The 20,927-nt window shown below is 42.1% G+C and overlaps 1 protein-coding gene across 4 annotated transcripts in view; it reads left to right on the top strand.

Moving 5' to 3' along the window:
* MKL2 (MKL/myocardin-like 2) overlaps window positions 1-20,927 on the top strand; it is a 196,330-nt gene that overhangs the window by 155,374 nt on the left and 20,029 nt on the right. For 3 of the 4 annotated variants that reach the window (XM_011983666.1, XM_011983667.1, XM_011983668.1), the window contains 6 exons: window positions 2,402-2,649; window positions 7,901-8,033; window positions 8,848-9,885; window positions 11,302-11,457; window positions 14,532-14,690; window positions 15,026-15,163. In XM_011983666.1, coding sequence (XP_011839056.1) covers window positions 2,402-2,649; window positions 7,901-8,033; window positions 8,848-9,885; window positions 11,302-11,457; window positions 14,532-14,690; window positions 15,026-15,163 — 1,872 coding nt within the window. The remainder of the gene's footprint in view (window positions 1-2,401; window positions 2,650-7,900; window positions 8,034-8,847; window positions 9,886-11,301; window positions 11,458-14,531; window positions 14,691-15,025; window positions 15,164-20,927) is intronic. The other variant, XM_011983669.1, reaches the window with a different exon arrangement.

Below are 20,927 nucleotides of genomic sequence, written 5' to 3'. Positions count from 1 at the left end.
GTTGACAGTAAGGATGGGGGTGAAATACTAAAGGTTTAGAGAGAGAAGAAAAGATAGGCAGTATTCTAGAAGAGTAGGAAAATTAAAGGACCAGAAAAATGTAACAGGATGGCCAGGTAGCACTGATGAACCCTTGAAGTTGGTGGTCACGAGTTTAAAGTGAGACTTGTCAGCATGATTTTATGTTTTTCCTGTAGCCACTTTCAGTTATATGAGTACAGGCATGAAGTGGACCACTGGTTCTCAGCAGGGGTAAGTTTGCCTCCCACCACAGACATTTGGCAATTTTTGGAGATGTTTCTGGTTGTCACAATGCGGGGGACAAGGTGGGTGGGTGGACGTTGCTAGGGGCATCTAATGGGTGGTGGCCAAGGATGCCATTGAACATCCAACAATGTACAGGATGGGTTCCCACAACACAATTACCTAGCTCAAAACATCAGTAGAGCCACTGTCGAGAAACAGAAGGAGACAGAATTAATTAGATAAGGGTTTTGCCAGGTGTGTATGACAAAGAGGGGACTGTGCAAGTGAGGGGACCGTTGGATATAGCTGGGTAGGGAGGGAAGTGAGAAACATGTAAAGGTTGTAACAGAAAGGGATTGTAGGTCTCAGCGGCATCAAATAATTCTTGTAGTTGGCATCCTGGATGGAGTGAATTGACAAAACACATGGTGGGTATCAGAGATTGGGATGCTGGGAAGCAAGGGAGGTTCAAATAATTATGAGATCTAGGCTGTCATCACACAGTGGCTGGCTGAGAGAGGAGATGAGATATCTGGAAGCAGTGAAGTCAAGGAACTAAGAGACCCGAATGTTAGAAGGATTGTACATGTGGATATTAAAATCATCAAGAATAGTGACTGAAGTAATGTTGAAGAAAGTAAAAGAGCAGTAGGAGTGTCAGATGTGTCACAGGAGTCAGTAAAGAACTAGGAGGAGACCAGGTCCTGATGCTCAGCTCTGAAAGCATGAGATGAGATTAACAAGAACCAATCATTTCCAATACATAATTACTTTTTACAAATTCTTATTTACCAGCATTTAAAAATAGGCTCCTAGTTAATTGGATTATATTATGTCCAGTAGTATTGCAGTAAATGTTTAATAACCGACTGGGCTCAGAAGGCAGATTATAACCTTTGCCAGTTCCCATGGTGTAAATATTCCCACAGTGGCCAGTTTCAGGCTACCCATGTGATATTGCTGAATGGAGAGTAGGGAGAAGAAGCACACATTTGGTTCTCATGAGTAAGAGCTGGCTCCAGCACCCCACTGGCTATGTTCGCAAACTGTTATGTAAAAATGGCCATAAAAATCTTGTTGCAGAATCATTCTTTTATAAAGGGATTTATCAAGTGAAGAGAGAGAAAGGCACGTTTCTAATAAGCATATATGGTATCATCCCAATTATATTAAAACATATCCAAAGGAAGGATATAAAAAAGAATGTTAATAGTCATATTCTATGAATGTTAGAATAGCCTAACATTAGAAATGAGACTATTCCTAACCTGCAGAATGCAGTGAGTTTTTATTCTTCTTTGATTGCAGTGTCCTAATTATTTGGATATGAATATGTGATCATAACCATAGCTCCATTTAATTAAGTACTTCTCAAAGTCTTTGTATTAAGTTGGATATGTTCCCTAAAGAAGCTTAGGAATACATTCCTATATTTTTTGTTTGGGTGAGTTTTTTTCAGATGAAGCTATCTTAGAATCTGAATACTGAAAAGTATAAAGTGATCTGATAACTTAAAAACTGAGAAAACAACAAGAACTCAGGAAAACATCATCTGATTCCTAATCTTAAGATGAGAGATACATGGTCTCACATCCCAGTTTCAAAGGAAAAATGTAATATTTTTGAAAAATGTTTAAATTCATGTTCATGTCACACTCAGTATTTGTTTTTGTGTTATATTCCTTAGAGATAGTTTATATTCTGTTTTCTTCTCATTGTAAGCATTTTTTCATTTTTACATATTCTCCACAGAATTTTTAGCTGTTACATGGTTTTGGTGAAGTATACTTAATCTTTTCCCATTGGATATTTAGCATGCAGCTTGTTTTTCACTAGGAGATTATATGTGTAAGCACTTGGTAGCGTGTTCACACAGGAGACCCAAGGTCAGTGTGCGTTGAGTTTGAATAGCTCATGCTGAGGCCCTTGCCCATACCCTGAGGGAACAGTGCAGCAGGAGAACATTTCTTGGTCAGAGTTAATATGCAAAAGTTTTCATGGCTCTTGAAATGGATTTAGCATATTGCTTTCCAAAGTGGCTGTACCCGTATCTAAGGTACATTTCTTTTTAATTTCAAATCATTTAGGCATACAGAACAATAGATTTCATGTGGTGACACCTCTTTAAATGTTATTTTCTTTTTCTCAAAAATAGCAAAGCCATCCCAAGAATCCAAATGACAAACACCGTAGCAAAAAGTGCAAAGATCCCAAACCACGGGTAAAGAAGTTAAAATACCACCAATACATTCCACCAGATCAGAAGGGTGAGAAGAACGAGCCGCAGATGGACTCCAACTACGCCCGCCTGCTCCAGCAGCAGCAGCTGTTCCTGCAGCTGCAGATCCTGAGTCAGCAGAAGCAGCACTACAACTACCAGACCATCCTGCCTGCACCATTCAAGTACGGCGGGGCCCATGCTGTCCTCAACGCGGGGTTTTCTGTGGTTTTTTTCTTTTTTTTTTTTTTGAGACAGAGTCTCGCTTTGTCACCCAGGCTGGAGTGCAGTGGCGCGATCTTGGCTCACTGCAAGCTCCGCCTCCCGAGTTCACGCCATTCTCCTGCATCAGCCTCCTGAGTACCTGGGACTACAGGTTCCTGCCAGCGCGCCCCGGCTGATTTCTTGTATTTTTAGGAGAGACGGGATTTCATCATAGTCTCAATCTCCTGACCTCGTGATCCACCCGCCTCGGCCTCCCAAAGTGCTGGGATTACAGGCTTGAGACACTGTGCCCAGCCTCTGTGGTTTTTTATGAGGAACTATAAGTTACCAAAAGTTGAATATTGTCATTTATTTGTGCTCAGTGATGATTTTCATTTCTTTGTTATCAGAGCTTATCATACAGTGTCTGAAGTCCACATGGTGAGAATGGCCTGCATTCCAGTCCAGTTTCTGTCCTCCAAAATAGGTTCTGAATTTTTACAAGTTAGAAATGCCTTTTCACAATCATTCATCCAGATTTGCCTATTATTAGAACACCAAAATAGTACTAGATGCTCTGAGAAAAGCATAAGTAGTATAAAACCTGTGATAAACAGCTAAAATAGGAGAAAGATGGGCATGAAAGCTGGAGTGGTCAAAGGAAAGCCTGGTGGAAAAGGCAGGATCTTTGTATATAGAAGGCTCAAGAAGGGCCTTTCCAGGCACAGGGGAATGCTATGAGCACTAGTACAGAGGAAAGAATAGAGTAAGTAGTGCCTCTTTTCATTGGAAGATGAGAAACATTGCCTAAACAAAGAATCTGATTAATTTTTAAGAAAAAAAGTGGAAGACAAAAATCAAGTACAGCCAATGTCTAAGGGGACTTGAAGCTGGACAGAAGAGTCTTACTCGACACAGCAGATAGACAACGGAGTGCTTCAGAGCAGGCTGCTAACGTGGTGAGGCTGCAATGTAAGAAAGAACACCTGGATGCTGGTGTTGCAGGGACGTCTAGAGACAGTGAAGAGCTCTGACAGCAGAGGGAGTGTTTCAGAAGACAGTTAAAGGCCTTGGTGACCAGCAACTGCTAAGAAGAAAGGTGTTTTCAAAGTTTTAACCCAACTAGGGGGGACAGAAGGGAGTGAATTCTGACAATTTCTGAAACTGAATTCACAGCAAGACATCAATGGCTAATTTTAATTAATGTAATAAAGAAAATTTCTGGATATACATTCCCAATATGCTTTTTCTGGGAAACAGATAAAAATGCAAAGATGCTGTCTTCATTTTCCTCACTTTTCTGGAAAAAGAAGTATTTTCATTTGACTCTTGAAAAAGATGCAAAAGTTCATAATAATGAAAAATTACTAGCCGTGATCAAGTCATTCAACTTACGATTACATGATCTGTAGAAACTTCTGTTTTCTACATGTAGCCTAAGCATTCCCTCATAGGTAGCCCCTGTTTTCCCTCTGAAGATTCAGATATGTTGAGGAAGATTAAACCTGTAATTCAGACCTAATTGTGAAGTACTTAAATCTAAAACATCAGGGTATGGAGATGAAGAGAGAAAGAACTTTGTATCCAGTTACTATTTTAACAGCAAGCAGGCCCAAGTGAGCTATTGACATTGGAAGGGAATCAGGAGAGACCAAAGAGAATTGGAAGAGAATCAGAGACAAGCTGCTGCTACTTTGCAGCTTTGTCCAGGCCTTAGGGAGGCCTCCTCCACGGCCATCCTCCTTTGGCTTTGGGCACCAATAATAATAATAATGGTAATGATGGCTCACAGTTACTATGTACAATGCATTGTGCTTAAAACTGTGCATCATCCTCATCTTTGCTGCAAATCTAGGAGGAATTGCTGTTACTGACCCCATTCCCAGATGAGGACGCTGTTAAGGTGAAAATCCCAAAGGGTTTTTTTTATATCTTTGAAACAGTCTTTTCTGTAATGAAAGAATTTGGCTGTGCGGTTGGGCTTTGTAGATGGGAAGAATCCATCAGAGGTGTGGGCTTGCTGAACTGTTACCAGTTCTTTGTCTTTCCATTAAGGCTTCAATTCCCCTCTCCTCCTCAGACATTCAGCACCTCTACAATAACCAGGCTCACCCAAGAACACTATCATACAAAAAGACCCAGGATACTAGAAGGAGAAAGAACACTTGTTTTTGTGTATTATTTAACCACAAAAAGAATGTAAGTCCTGTTCAGTTTCCAGATCCTAAAAATGGAGACCTTGTTTCCTAACGCACTGTTTATATTTATCAAAATTCCATTACAAGAAACTGAATGTGGAAGTCCTACAGTGCCCATAGTGGTAGGATTTTACCTGAATCATGTAGCCCTTTGCCACCACAAAGGAGCAAGCGCCCAAATGGACTGGGCTTTAGTCCAGCCCAGCTTGTCCGCACAGTGGGAAGTTACTGGAGGTCCCCAAAGGCCACTGCATCTCTCTGAACTCAGGTCTCTCATCTGCCAATCACATTCATCAGCAACCCTCTCCTTTTTTTTTCTCTCTCCCTCTAATGATTTGGGAGAAAAATAGAATAACATATTTATATTATTTTAAAGATTGAGTGAAATACCAAACTGTTCATTATAATAGGTAGAGTATTATAGAATCTCAACAGGAAAAAAAACAGCATGAGTAGAATAATTACATTCATTCTCAAGGGGATAATACCATTCACAAGGAAGCAAAAGGTGGCTCAGCAGGGAGATTACTCTTATGTAATAAAGCACAGACTTACGTGCAGTCCATAAACACATGCAGTATGTGGTGTTGAAACTTCATGGGGAGAGAGATTTGGAGAAAAATGTCTAAAAGGCTCATTCACACTAATGAATGAAAATAAGGTGGAGAAACATTGATTTAAAGAAAATGTTTTCATAACTCTGAGATTTTACAGTTGAATTTTTATAAAGGAGAACAATGATGCATAAAATATTTGTCATTTCATCCAATAACAAGAAACTTCATCCCAAAGATTTCAAGTATTTAACTTCAACAAAATTCAGCCAGGTTTTAGAATACCCCCAAAGTGAATGCCAAGAGTTAGCTATTGACAAAGCCAGCATTGGCTTCAACCACAGACTTCCCAGAACTCCTCAGAGAAAGCTCACCCAACTGTGGCCGTCACCCCATAGGCACTGTCACCTCAAATCCCTGTTTCAGAATGTGGAATTCCAAGTCTCTTGGCTTCGGCACCAAGTCTGAAGCTGCAGTGGAATCGGCTGTATGGTAGCAACCATCCAGAAAGGAAACACCACTGTTACGAAGAGTATCACAGTTGGAAGATGTTAGGTGGGGATCTGGTTTTAATACTGCAAGTTTAGGGCAATTAGTACAAAGCATCTAACTGTAGTAGAATTTGACAAGTGATGCACCAACTTCTCTTAAATAAGCTTTTTAAATTGAAGTATAGCTTACATACAGAAAAGTCCATAAATTGTAAGTGAAAATTGATACAAAAATAAATACACTCCTGTATCCAATACTCAAACCAAGAACATTATCAGTACCCCAAAAGCCCCCTTTGTGTCCCTTTTCTGTGATGATCCTGACTTCTATCTGCAGAGATTAGTTTTGCCTGTTTTTTTGTTTTTTTGAGACGGAGTCTCACTCTGTCGCCCAGGCTGGAGTGCAGTGGCGCAATCTCGGCTCACTGCAAGCTCCGCCTCCCGGGTTCATGCCATTCTCCTGCCTCAGCCTCCACAGTAGCTGGGACTACAGGTGCCCGCCACCACGCCCAGCTAATTTTTGCATTTTTTAGTAGAGACGGGGTTTCACCGTGTTAGCCAGGATGGTCTCAATCTCCTGACCTCATGATCTGCCCGCCTCGGCCTTCCAAAGTGTAGTTTTGCCTGTTTTTGAACTTTATATACATGCAATCTTACAGTATACCTAGGAGCATCTTTGTTGGTGCCGATAGCAGTTCTTTTGTTTGTTTGTTTAATATTTCGTGGCTGACTGTACCGTAATTTAACCATCCAACTCACTCTTGATGCATAGTTGGGTTGTTTCCAGTTGGGGTTATTATGAATCACCCCGTAGTAAATAGTCTGTCTTTCGGTATACATACATGTGTCTTTCTTTAGATGTCTATCTAGGAATGGAATTGCAGGATCATAGGATAGGCAGATGTTTTCCTTTAGTACTACGAAAGAAAAGTTTCAAAGAAAAGATGTTTTTCTTTAGTACAGTTTTCCAAAATAACTGCATCATTCACACCTCTGCCAGCAGTGTGTAATTGTTGTGGTTGTCCCAGGTACTTGGTATCAGTCTTACTTATTATAGCAATTCCGCTGAAAATGCAGGGCTATTCTGTTGTGATTTGCGTTTTCCGCATACCTAATGAGGTTGAACCATTGTTCCTTTATTTATTGACCATTGGGATATGCTTTCTTGTGATACATCTGAGATTTTTCCCCTACTTTTCCACTGGGTTTTCTGTCTCTTTCTTACTGATTTTAAAAGACCTCTTTATATACTTTAGATATGAGGTGTTTGTCAGAAATACATATTACAGATCTGTTGTCCTGCACTGTGGCTTGACTTTTCACTGTCTTAAAGATGTCCCTTTTACTTAGTGCTTTTTATGTCCTATTTAAGAAATCTTTGTGTACCCAAAGACCATGAAGATACTATTCTAACTGTTTTTCTGAAAGATTTTCATAATTCACATGTAGATTTTGGGAACAAGGTGAGGTGGGGCCAGTCAAGAGCCATGTTTTTTCTGTGTGAATTTCCAGCGTAGTGTGGTGCCATCAGAAGTCCCGCCCTCTCTCCACTACATCACGGTGTCCTCTTTTTGGTAACTCAAGGGTCCAGGTATGCAGAGGGCCGTTTCTGGATTTGCTGGGAGTCTCTCATTTGCCTGTCGTTCTGTCCCTGTATCAGCAACATCCTACGTTAATTATGCGTTGATGTCTGGTGGTGTGACTCTTCCAGCTTTGCTTTTCTTCAAGGATTCGTGGCCATTCTTGGTCCTTTGCATTTCCATATAAAGCTTAGAATCGCCTTCTAAATTTCCACCACGCTAGCAAACAAACAAAACCTGCAGGGATTTCATTGAGATCTAATGTAATTGGCATATTTACAATATTCAGCCTTCCAAATCCATGACCATGGTATCTTTCTCTTCATAAGTTAGTCAACTTGTTAATAGAAACAATGTCAAATCTAGAAATTATTTTATTATAAACTCTAATTTTCTTTTTCTTTTGAAGGCCACTCAATGACAAAACTAGTAACAGTGGGAATTCAGCTTTGAACAATACCACACCTAACACACCAAGACAGAATACATCTGCTCCTGTGAGAAAGCCAGGACCTCTGCCTTCTAGCCTGGATGACTTAAAGGTGACAATTCCAACTGGAGCTTATTCACCCCTGAGTACCACAAACATGTAAATGATTTGCCAGATTTGTCTAGCAGACATTACGTAGTTTTCAATAGACATTCAACTTTACCAACAATATGATCATCTTTATAAAGGTACTTTCTTTTTACTTCCACTAAATTTTCTTTTAAAGCAACCAATAACTGCCGTTTACTGAGTGTGTACCTTGTGTGGGCACCTGCCAGTTCTGCTGGATTCCAGAGGCTGTGATTTTTTTTTTTTTCTTCCCTGCTCAATGCCAAGTTTGGGAGAAGCAGGAAAATGTAACAGTTAAGAATATGAGCTCTAGGGCCAGCCTTTTTAGGTTTTTATCACAGCTCAGCCTTCTATTATCTGTGGTACCGTGAGTGAGTGCTTCAACCTCTCTCTTCCCGTTGCCTCCTGATCTGTAAAATGGGAAGAATAATGATACCGACACCTCATAGGGTCATGTGAAGACAAGTGGAAAGAATAGAGCACTTCCAACAGTGTCTTGCACATGGCAGCTACTCAGTAAATGCAGCTGTACCGTCATCATTTCTGGTAGTATCTCTCTGCTTTGACATAAAAGCGGAATTACCCTCTAAAAACCCTTACTGTATCACTGGCTCCTCGAGTACTTCTAGTCTGTAGTTATCTGTTTCTGTGTGCTTAAATAGAAAACCAGTTCCACTTTCAGGTGTGCAGTAACACAGTTGTCTGACAGACATAGGCACCTTTCCCATCACAAAAGTGTACTGTAGATTTGCCAGAAAGCTCCAATACCAAGAGATCTGCTTTGTTTGTACCTCCAGGTGTCAGAACTGAAGACAGAACTGAAGTTAAGGGGTCTGCCAGTGTCAGGCACCAAACCAGACCTCATTGAGCGCCTGAAACCCTACCAGGAAGTGAACAACAGCGGCCTTGCTGCTGGGGGCATCGTGGCAGTGTCATCGTCAGCCATTGTCACCAGTAACCCAGAAGTCACTGTGGCCTTGCCGGTTACAACACTACACAACACTGTGACTAGCCCAGTCTCTACTCTCAAGGCAGAATTGCCATCTACAGGAACCAGCAACGCAGCCCGTGTGGAAAATGTTCATTCCCCTCTGCCTATTTCACCATCTCCCTCTGAACAGTCCAGTCTCAGTACCGATGACACAAATATGGCAGACACTTTCACCGAGATTATGACCATGATGTCTCCTTCACAGTTCTTGAGTTCATCTCCTTTGAGAATGACAAATAATGAAGACAGTCTGAGTCCTACCAGCAGCACTCTGTCGAACCTGGAACTGGATGCAGCCGAGAAGGATCGCAAGCTTCAGGAGAAAGAGAAGCAAATCGAAGAACTGAAGAGGAAACTGGAACAAGAGCAGAAGCTCGTGGAAGTGCTGAAAATGCAACTTGAGGTTGAAAAACGAGGGCAGCAACAGCGGCCCCTGGAACCCCAGCCCAGTGCCCCAGGTCATTCTGTCAACAAGTCAGATCAGAAGCACAGCAGCCTTGGCTCCTCCATCAAAGATGAGGCCTCACTCCCCGACTGCTCCAGCTCCAGGCAGCCCATCCCAGTAGCCAGCCACACTGTAGGCCAGCCCGTCTCTACAGGTGGCCAGACCCTTGTTGCCAAAAAGGCTGTAGTTATCAAGCAAGAGGTCCCTGTGGCCCAGGCAGAGCAGCAGAGTGTCGTCTCGCAGTTTTATGTGAGTTCCCAGGGACAGCCACCGCCTGCTGTTGTTGCTCAGCCCCAGGCTTTACTGACCACGCAGACTGCTCAGCTCCTGCTCCCAGTGTCCATCCAGGGCTCGAGTGTCACCTCAGTGCAACTCCCTGTAGGCAGCCTCAAACTCCAGGTGTGAAGTGTATCTTCTAACTACTTTGCCTTACAGCATGCTTGGAATGCAAACCCTGCTAAGGAAGGAACCATAGCTGAGCTCTTTCATGAATGCATCCAGAGCAGACCTCACAGAGGAAACATATGCATGTGTGAGAGGGTTATTCAGAAATCTGAATAGCACTTTTTATATAGTGAAAACAAACACAGGGTGCTTTTCTAGTTCTGTTACCATTTCCCTTGAATGAACACAGTATCATCCATGCAGACATTTTTTTACACACCAGTGACTTGATCATTGTGATCATAGTCTCTGCTGCTGAGCACTTCTTCTGGCAAGGCACAGCATCTAGTACTTTAAATGGCTGGCTTCACTGCATCCTCCCTTCTCCTAGAAGATGTAAGTGATACGACCCCTCTCTGGATAAGGAGCTGAGGCCTAGGAGTACTCAAGTGAGTTCCCCAAGGATGGAGCTGGCATTTAAACCCAGGTGTTCTGCCCGCAGAGCCTTTATTCTTATGCCCATTCTTATATTCTGCCTCCCACATTTAGTTCTCGAAAGTCACTGCTTATATGAAGATGTCTAAACTAAGGAAAACATGACCAAATATTTAGGAGTGAGGATGTAATTGAAAAAGATGAGAAAACACTGATGAGCATGAAATTCCCTTTTGTGCCTACATAACCTGTGTATTTGCCTGAGGTTGTTCCGTGTCATGCAGTTTTGGTAAGTTTTAACCAAACATGGACCACGAGTGAACAAGAAACCATTTGAACCAGTGCTCCTCAGCCTGGACACCCAAATACCTGAAACAGGCGAGAGGAGTCATCTTGTATCCCTGTGGTTAGGAGGCAGGGCCTGCAGACCCTTTGACACATGCAAAAAATTCTAATTCCTCTGTTTTATCTTTAGGGTATCTGCAAAATTGAAAGTCTATTCCATAATAAATCCTTAAATTTTTTGGTCCAAATCTGCCATTGCTGTAGTAGAAACGAGAACCGTGTTTTTATCCTTGGGTCTGAGGGCGCCCTGGCCCCTTGCTGGCTCTCCCTAGGGAATGCACACGCAGCTTACCAAAAGCAATTGGGACAGTTAGGTCTCACGAGTTTCCTTGTTGCTCTTCAAGTATTACAATACCTGAGCTATTATGTGTAGAACTGCGTTAGGTTCTTATTATTTCCATTTTCTCAAAATTTTCAAATGAAAATCTTAGCTACTTAGGAATAATAAGAGCATGCAGTGACTGGTCTGGTGTTTCCCTCTCTGGTTTAGAATCATTAAAGTTCAGATTTCTGTGCAGATGAGTGTGTATCTGTAACCTTGGTCTTCATTTAGATACAATCCCCAAGTGACCAGTGATTCTACATCTAAATTGCGATTTCTAACTTTGATTCTGACAATTAAATTGACTTTTTTCCAATTCACCTCCCTAGACTTCACCACAAGCAGGAATGCAGACTCAGCCTCAGATAGCAACTGCTGCACAAATACCAACTGCTGCCTTGGCCTCAGGCTTGGCCCCAGCTGTACCTCAGACACAAGACACGTTCCCACAGCATGTGCTCAGTCAGCCTCAACAAGTCAGAAAGGTTTGTAAATGCCAAGGAGCAGTAAACTGTCACTGATTTTTACCACCCTCCAATCATCCATTCAACAAGCGTCTTCGTAAAATTAGCCTTGGGAAGCTCCTGTTCATTCTGTTCTGTGATCCATCTCCGATGGAATGAGCCTTAGGTCAGATGCCGTTTGGCTGCAGATTTCCCAGTTATTTGGAATGGAGAAAGCTTTTTATTACTGAAAGATAGCTTGCCTTCACAGTTAACCCCTTTTCCAAGGGAAAGTTACAAAAGTATTTGTTTTCAATCCTCATATATTAAATATACTGAATTTTAAAATAAATTTTTTCAAATTAAACATACTGTAGAAAAAAAGATACGCTGTTCCCTTGGAAAAGGTATTTGAAGATGAAAAATATACTCCCAAAATGTTTATGTTGAATAAGATCTTGAAATGCATTTGTAAGACTTTGCCATCTCAGATTAAGAGCCCAGAAGGTCTCATCAATTCCATTTCACCATTGCCTAGGTGTTTGGCCTCACACAAAATTCACTTACCTTCTCTGAGCGTCAGTTACCTCATCTTTAAAATGAAGTTGGTGGTCTAGGATTCAGTGTCCTCTACACAAATACCTACCAAAAAATTTCTCGCACATTCCCCAGTAGCCAGTAGGTGGAGCTATGTGCACATCTCCTTGCTAGAAAAATCTTAGGCCTCAAAAATAGGTCTTACTCTTTTAAACCTTGAAGATTATTAATCCCAGAGTTTTACTCCTCAACATAAAAGAACCCAGGTAATAAGTGCCTGTGATCTGCCTCAGGATAGTGTGAACTGTCTGGGTGAAACTAGCTTTGGGGACAGAAAGCAGCAGTCACATGTAACAGATGTGCTGCTTCAGAATCTCCTCTGCTAAGGGAATCATGGTTGTATGTTACTGAGTTTGGGGAAAGCTCAAAATACCATTTAGTGTAATTAAAAGCTTAGTAAATGTTCAAATATTAAGACAATTTGTTTTAGGGAGGAAAGGGAAAAATATGTATATAGGATAAATAAGGGCTTTTTCACTAAGTCTCAAGATACTAGAATTAGGAATGATTACTTCTAGTGTAAAGGAAGTAATTTTTTACCCAATATAAGGAAATTTAATTGTTTCAAATAGGAGTATATTTACAGAACTCATCACCATCGAGGTTGTACTGTTTGAGGTATATACACATAGACTTTCCTGCTTACGAAATTCAGAGGTTTTTTGGAGTATTAGTATTATAGAACGTGTTAAGTATTTTTATGAGCAAACCAAGTTCTATGAAATACAGTTACAATATCAGCAATATAGACACATATTTGTACAAGACCCTAAAACTTGTGGCTCTTGATGGAGGTGCTAAACAAAACATTTTGAGGCCGGGCGCGGTGGCTCAAGCCTGTAATCCCAGCACTTTGGGAGGCCGAGACGGGCGGATCATGAGGTCAGGAGATCGAGACCATCCTGGCTAACAAGGTGAAACCCCATCTCTACCAAAAATACAAAAAATTAGCCGGGCGTGGTGGCAGGCACCTGTAGTCCCAGCTACTCGGGAGGCTGAGGCAGGAGAATGGCGTGAACCCGGGAGCTGGAGCTTGCAGTGAGCTGAGATCACGTCACTGCACTCCAGCCTGGGCCACAGAGCCAGACTCGGTCTCAAAAAAAAAAAAAAAAAAAACATTTTGGAGTTCCGCAGCAGGAAGTTCTCACCTTTGCCTGTTAGAACAGAAAATAGCCTCTCCAAAGGGGGCCAGTTTTAAATGGGGCCTTGCTTGTATTTGAAGAAATTTTCAAGAAACTGGAAAATTCAGTGACCATAGCAGGTTGAGGTTTTAGGTAGGATGGAAAGGGGGCCAGGTAGTAAGCAGCTTACATGCCAGGCAAAGATTAGGGTTTTACCCAAATCAGGAGAGCCAATGAGTGTGGTAGGGGCCATGCCTTGGGAACACGTTGTGACAGGGGGTCTGTGCCGCAAGGCTGCTGCAGAATCCCTGTGATACATAGTGAGGACCAGGTGCAGGACAGCAGAGAGCAGCGGCAGATTCAGGAGGCGTCAGTGAGATGTGTGAACACTGAGGGAGAAAGCAGAGTTGACTGATAGTCCTGTTTACCTAAGTTTTTAAAAAGGCAGAACCAAGAATTATTTTCCCTCAGAAGCTGAGAGGCAGGGGGTAGTGGGGAAAAAGGAGAAAAATAATTTGCAATATTTTTAATTTGAGATACCTAGGAAGATGATGTAAGTGGCTTTGATGCCTGGGAGCAAGGTTGGAAACAGAGCAGTGACTCGGGAGTATTAGCTTAGTCATGGCCATTAAAGACTTGAGAGTAGGCCGGGCACGGTGGCTCACGCCTATAATCCCAGCACTTTGGGAGGCCGAGGTGGGTAGATCACAAGGTCAGGAGATCGAGACCATCCTGGCTAACACGGTGAAACCCCGTCTACTAAAAATACAAAAAATTAGCTGGGCATGGTGGCGGGTGCCTGTAGTCCCAGCTACTCGGGACTGAGGCAGGAGAATGGTGTGAACCTGGGAGGCAGAGGTTGCAATGAGCCAAGTGTGCGCCACTATACTCCAGCCTGGGCAACAGAGTGAGACTCTGTCTCAAAAAAAAAAAAAAAAAGAGAGAGTAGATGAGCTCACCTTAGAGAGGAATAGAAGAAACTCAACTATCATTTAAGAGGAGAATTATAAAGAGCAAGCACTGTTTTTCCACATAGCTCTGTCTGTACCACCATCAAAGGCAAGTTACTGCGTAAAGGGACCACATATGCTCGAAAATAGGGGTAAGCAAAACCTGGCCTATGGGCCAAATCTAACCCACCACCTGTTTGTGTGGATAAAGTTTCATTGGCACACAGCCACACGCATTTATCTGTGTACTATCTGTGGCTGCTTTCAGGCTGCAATGGCAGAGCCAAGTGGTAACAACAGAGGCCAGGTGACCCACAAATCGTAAGCTATATACTCTGCAGCCCTTTACAGAGAAAGTTTGCTGACCCCTGCCCTAAAACATGGTTTTCTTTACTTCATTAGGAAAAGCCAAAGAACAAATTAATGGAGAAACATTTATTCATTATAGGTTTTCACAAACTCAGCATCAAATACAGTTCTTCCATATCAGAGACATCCTGCTCCAGCTGTCCAGCAGCCCTTTATCAATAAGGCCTCCAACAGCGTTCTTCAATCCAGAAATGCTCCGCTTCCATCCCTGCAAAATGGACCTAACACACCCAACAAGGTAACCCTGTGAGGCTTGTGCATCTGTGACAGTTCTACAGGGGCATAAAATCATTCCAAAGCCTAGTGCTTTGGGCTTGGAGTGACTAATATTAATGGGATAAAATTGTTGAAAATTCAGTGATAACTTGTGAAGGAGGAGCTCAGCGATTATCACAGTGAAGATGTGTTATGAGGTGGCCACCAGTGCTGTCAGCCTCACAGGTGCTTAGAAGAACCTGCTCATGAATTCCCTGATTTGGCCACCACATAGAGAACAGCAGAGCCGAGTCTAGCCAGGAAAAGAGAGGGTTTATTGTCAAGATGTAATATGCACTCCTCCTTTATTTGACACAGCCTAGTTCACCCCCGCCACCTCAGCAATTTGTCGTCCAGCACTCTCTATTTGGGAGCCCAGTCGCCAAGACAAAAGATCCCCCCCGCTATGAGGAGGCCATCAAGCAAACACGCAGCACACAGGCCCCCCTGCCGGAGGTAAGTGAGGGCAGGGTCACGGTGCATAAGGCTATGGTGGATGTGCCCATCTTCAGTCTGGAGCAGAACTGTACAGAATCCCTTGTATGAAACTGACTTGCCTCAGTAGAAATACAAAAATAACCTTGTATTTTACATGGTTATTTAAAATCAAAATGTCATTTATCATGAAGACCTTAAACAGCTTTCAGCAGCAGTATAACTGCATTTACTGTTTATTCAGAAATTCAGGGTTTATCTCTTAACTTTTCCTTTGGGGTAAGGGTATCAGTCGTGTTAGAGATAGATCTGATTATGACCAGGACACATATTTTATACAGGTCCCTTTTCTAAAGCCACCGTGTGTCAGGCCAGCATCAAAATGACACATGGTATCACTGTTCCACCTGTCTGACATTCCAGGCCACCAGCACCTAAATTGACTTGGTCCTGCTTCATCTCTCTGGTCTCTAGCAGCCTCTGCTCCCAGCAGGCCAGCCCATCCAAATGACTTTGCTCATACACTGAGCAAATGCGCTTGGAGGTAACAGACCTCAGGTTCTCCTGGTTTCACCACACATGGTGACCATGTGGTCTCTGAGCCTTCCTGGTTTCACTGATAAAACAGAAGTAGCCCCAACTATACCAGGCAATGGAAGAAGTTAGGGTTCCTATTTGTAAAAGCAGATGGCCCATGGTGGGTGCCAGTCACAACAGCACTTGTCATACATTACCCTAAACACTCCTCCAATCTTTCTGTCTCTCTAAAGCTTTCTGTCAAAGCTTAAAACTAACCTTTCAGGGAATAACCCCAGCCTCATAGAGGGTTCAAGGAGTGGCCCTGCCACCACTCCATGGGCGCTAAAGGTGGACACCAAGAGACAGTATCCAAGCAGGACTGTTTATTATCCACGGCAAACAGCAGGAGCATCAGCGCAGTTGTGCCAGTTCCCCCGCTCCCGTGTTCCATGGGGTAACTTGTTGGGGCCACATGGTGGCTGTGTATGCAGTGGGTCAAGCTGCACCCAAGGAACGTGGGGCCAAGGGCTCTGCGCTTTTTCTAGCAAGCACCTAACAAGCCAGTCCCTCACCCAGGGAGTATGCAGTCATGCCTACGCTGCCTTGACCCACTTGGTTGCCTGAGTGAGCATCTGCAGAAGCTGCTTAGTCCAGGCGACCTTGTCAGTTTGGCACCCTCACCAAGGACATCCAGGGAAGCTCAGGACCCGTGGGGGGCTGCCTCTTGGAGGAAGTGGAACCTGCCGTATGCTTCTTTGTATTAACTGTATTGAGGGGATGTAACTTTGAGTTGTAAGACGTTCCTTACTTACAGACTCAGCAAAGGCCCTTGTCTGCGAGGGAGAAGTCAGATTTCAAAGATAGGTTCAAACATTTGCAATAAGAAATCAAACAGGTGGTGCTGGACTACACTCCTTCCTGATGGTCCATTCGGAGTGGTATCTATTGTCTTCACAGGGAGCAGAGATGAAGTGAATTGCCAAGAGCTTAACTGCAGTTTTTAAGAAAACAAAAAGATAGCACCTATCCTTCCTAAGTCCTGCTTACTTGACGAATCTTCCACTGTAACGTAAGACAGCTGATTGGAATCTCTGGTATTTACATGTCTCTGGGTTCCTGTTTATAGACTGAGGTTCTACATTGGGTTTTGGTTATTCAAATGAGTCGCCACCTGTAGGACTTCCTTATATGCCACTGAGCACCAAAGTTCGTTTAAATACATTTACTCAGACTTGCAATTTCACGAGTGGCTAAGTAAGGCCCTACTGGTTCAGTCTTCCCACAGATAATAGCTATTAATCTTGGTCATAACAAAAAGCAGCTACCTGAAGGCATTGAAGAGTAAATAGAAGCAGTCATTCTCTGGTGGGGAACCCACACTCAAAGGAAGGGAGTGATGTGGCATGATTTCCCTCTTCTTGCTGCTTTTACTCCGGGGTCCAGCTAAGTGGCATAGTTACTGGTGGAAAAGCCATAGTCTTTATGGCCTGGAAATCCAGAGAACTGAATTGAGAGCAACCAGAGGGAAAAAGCTGCAGGGGAGATCCCCAAATTCTGTGTGTCCACATCTCTGGCTGACCCCTAAGCCATACAGGCGTGGAATAGACGCATAGCAGCTCAGCTGAAGACAAAAGATCTGAAGTGAGATTGGAATATCTACCCAAGAAACATTTTGAAGTTTAAGTGTAACCAAGTTAATAGCTTGTTAAAACAATAGAAACCATTCATCTGAGAATAACAGCAGAATTCATAGTCACCACAGTTTAACATCCATAACACTTATCCATAACATGCGTCATACAAAGAATCCGGAAAATGTAACCTGTTCTCAAAGGAAAAAGGCTGAGACCAATCCTGAGCTCATCTTGATGTTAGAATTTGCAGGCAAGATTTTCAAAGCAACTGCTATTATAACTGTCCTCAGTGATGGAAAAGGAAATATGCTTGTAATAAATTAAAAGGGATCCATATATATATATAGAAATGATTTTTAAGAGAACTAAATGGAAATTTGAGAACTAAAAAAGTACAGTATCTGAAATGAAAAAAAATATATAGATGAACTTACCAGAATGGAGATGGCAGAGGAAAAAATGTCAAGAACCTGAAGATAGATCATAACGTATCTAATCTAAGTAACAGAGATGGGGGCAAAAGATTTTTTTTAAGTGAACAAAGCCTCAGAACCCTGTTTTATATAATTTCAAATAAACAGTCTAGCATAGGTAGAAGAGAAGTCCCGGAACAAGAGAGAAAGAACTGGAGAGGCAAATATTTGAAGAAACAATGGCTGACATGTTCACAAATAGGATGAAAGACAAATTTACAGCTTTGAGATGCTCGATAAACAAGCTGGATAAATCACATCACAGTCAGATTGTTGACAAAACAAAGAGAAAATCTTAAATGCATCAAGAGAAAAAACACATTTCACACAGAGCGAACAACTAATTGATTAATGTCAAGCTTTCATCAAAAACTATGAAAACTGGAAAAGAGTGTAACAGCACGTTTAAAAGTTTTTAGGGAGGAAGAAGTGGAAGAGACTGTCAAGCCAGAATTCTATTATCAAGTTAAAATATCCCTTAAAAATGAAAGTGAAGTAAAGATATTTTCAGATAAAGAAAAATTGCGTTAGTTCACCACCAAAGATCACATTGTCTTGAGGAGTGTATAGCATGTGTAGACGATACTTAAAATAATTAATAGGCCAGGCGCGGTGGCTCACGCCTGTAATCCCAGCACTCTGGGAGGCTGAGGCGGGCAGATCACAAGGTCAGGAGATCGAGACCATCCTGGCAAACATGGTGAAAACCCATCTCTACTAAAAATACAAAAAAATTAGCCGGGCATGGTGGCGGGCGCCTATAGTCCCAGCTACTCAGGAGGCTGAGGCAGGAGAATGGCGTGAACCCGGGGGGTGGAGGTTGCAGTGAGCAGAGATGGCACCACTGCACTCCAGCCTGGGCAACAGAGCAAGACTCCATCTCAAAAAAATAATAATTAATAAAGGATGGGGGAGGAAATGAGTGGATCTGTGTGGTTGTAGGATCTCTATGTTTTATTCAGTGTATAACATTAAGTAGCCTAACATTAAGTTAAGGATATGTATTGCATATCTATGGTAACAATTTTAAAAATTCAAGATAGCTTAAAAAAAAAATCAATAGAAAGGCCTGGCATGGCATCTCACACCTGTAAGCTCAACACTTTGGGAGGCAAAGTGAGAGGATTGCTTGAACCTAGGAATTTAAGACCATCCTGGGCAACATGATGAAACCTCATCACTACAAAAAAGACAAAAATTAGCCAGGTGTGGTGGTGCACACCTGTAGTCCCAGCTACTTGGGAAGCTAAGGCAGGAGTGACACTTGATCCCAGGAGGTTGAGGCTGCAGTGAACCGAGGTTGTGCCACTGCACTCCATCCTGGGTGACAAAGTGAGACTGTCTCAAAAAAAAAAAAAAAAGAAGAAGAAGAAGAAAGAAAAATAAGAATACAAAAATGTCCATTTTTTTTTAAGGAGACAGGAAAGAAAAACAGGATAACAAAAAAAAAACTAGATGGAATGAATAGAAGACAAATATAAAATAGTAAACCCAAACTTAACCATGTCAGTAATTATAACATATATGACTAAACAATTCAATTAAAATGCAAAAAATTGTCAGAATGGATATAAAAGCCATACTCAACTGTGTGCAATTTTACGATATGTCTGCAAATTCTTTGACATTCCTCCCTGGGTTGGATTTAGCAACTCACTTCTAACAAACAGAATTGGCAGAGGTGATGGTATGTGACTCCAGAGGCTGTCATAAAAGGCATGCCCCTTCTTCCTTGCTCTCCCCTGGATTGCTCACTCTGGAAAAGCCAGCTGTCATGCCATGTGGACATGTCAGCAGCCATCTGGAGAGGCTCACATGGAGGGGCACTGAGGCCTCCCGTCAATGGCCAGCACTAACTTGCCAGTCGAGGGCATTCCCCAGCCACTCCTACAGTTGACAGTAACCTAACCAATGTCTTGGCTGCAACCTCATGAAAGACCCGAAGCCAGAACCACCCATCAAAACCATTCCTGACCCACAAAACTGTGACAAAATAATTTTAAGCCATTATGTTTTGGTATAATTTAGAATATATCAATAGATAACTAATGCATGTATCTCCAAGAGGCATACTTTAAATACAAAGACATATTGAAAGCAAACGTGTTGGAAAAAGATAGACCATGCAAAAAGCAAGCAGAAGAAATCTGCAGTAGCCAGAAGATTTGAACATACGTTTTCCCAAAGGTAAGTGGATGGCAAATAAGCACTAGAAAAGATGTTCAACATCATTAGTCATCAGGGAAATACAAATTAAAACCCCAGTGCAATACCACTACACACCTAATGGAATATCTAAAATTGAAAAGACTGACCCTACAAAGTATTGGTGAGAATGAAGAACAACTAGAAATCTTATACCATATACTGAGGGTGGGAATATAAAATGGAACAGTCACTTTGGAAAACAGTTTGGACATTTCTTCAAAAGTTAAACCTATACCTATCCTGTGATCCAGTCATTCCACTCTTAATTACCCAAGAGAAAAGAAAACACATGTCTATACAAGGACCTGTACACAGATGTTCACAACTTTTCTGTAATAGCCAAAAACTGGAAACCCAAATGTCCGTCCACAAGTCAATGAATAAATAAACTGCTGTTATTTCCATACAGTGCAATACTACGCAACCAAAAAAAAATGAACTGTTCCTGAGGTACACACTACAAGACGCGTAAATCTCAGAATAATTATGCTGGGTGAAAGAAGCTGGTCCTTCCCCTATCACCAAGAAAGTACACACAGTACAAATCCATTCATATAAAACTAATCCATAGTGAAAGCAAGCAGATCTGGGGGTTGCCTAGGGATGAGAAGATGAGGAGACTTTAGGGGCAATGGATGTGTTCATTATCTTGATTTTGTTGATGGTTTCATGGGTATATTTATATGTCAAAACATAACAAATTGTATGCTTTACATAAGTGCACCTTACTATATGTCAGGTAAATCTCAATAAGAGCTGAACAAATATATGTAGTGTGATACACCTATACAAATTTTTACCTAAATACAAATGAATAAAGACACTTTTAAAATAAGGTATTGGCCGGGCGCAGTGGCTGAAGCCTGTAATCCCAGCACTTTGGGAGGCCGAGACGGGCGGATCACGAGGTCAGGAGATCGAGACCATCCTGGCTAACACGGTGAAACCCCG

Source organism: Mandrillus leucophaeus, unplaced genomic scaffold, assembly GCF_000951045.1.
Source record: "Mandrillus leucophaeus isolate KB7577 unplaced genomic scaffold, Mleu.le_1.0 Scaffold253, whole genome shotgun sequence".
Classification (NCBI taxonomy): domain Eukaryota; kingdom Metazoa; phylum Chordata; class Mammalia; order Primates; family Cercopithecidae; genus Mandrillus; species Mandrillus leucophaeus.
This window is presented reverse-complemented; position numbering and strand designations above follow the sequence as displayed.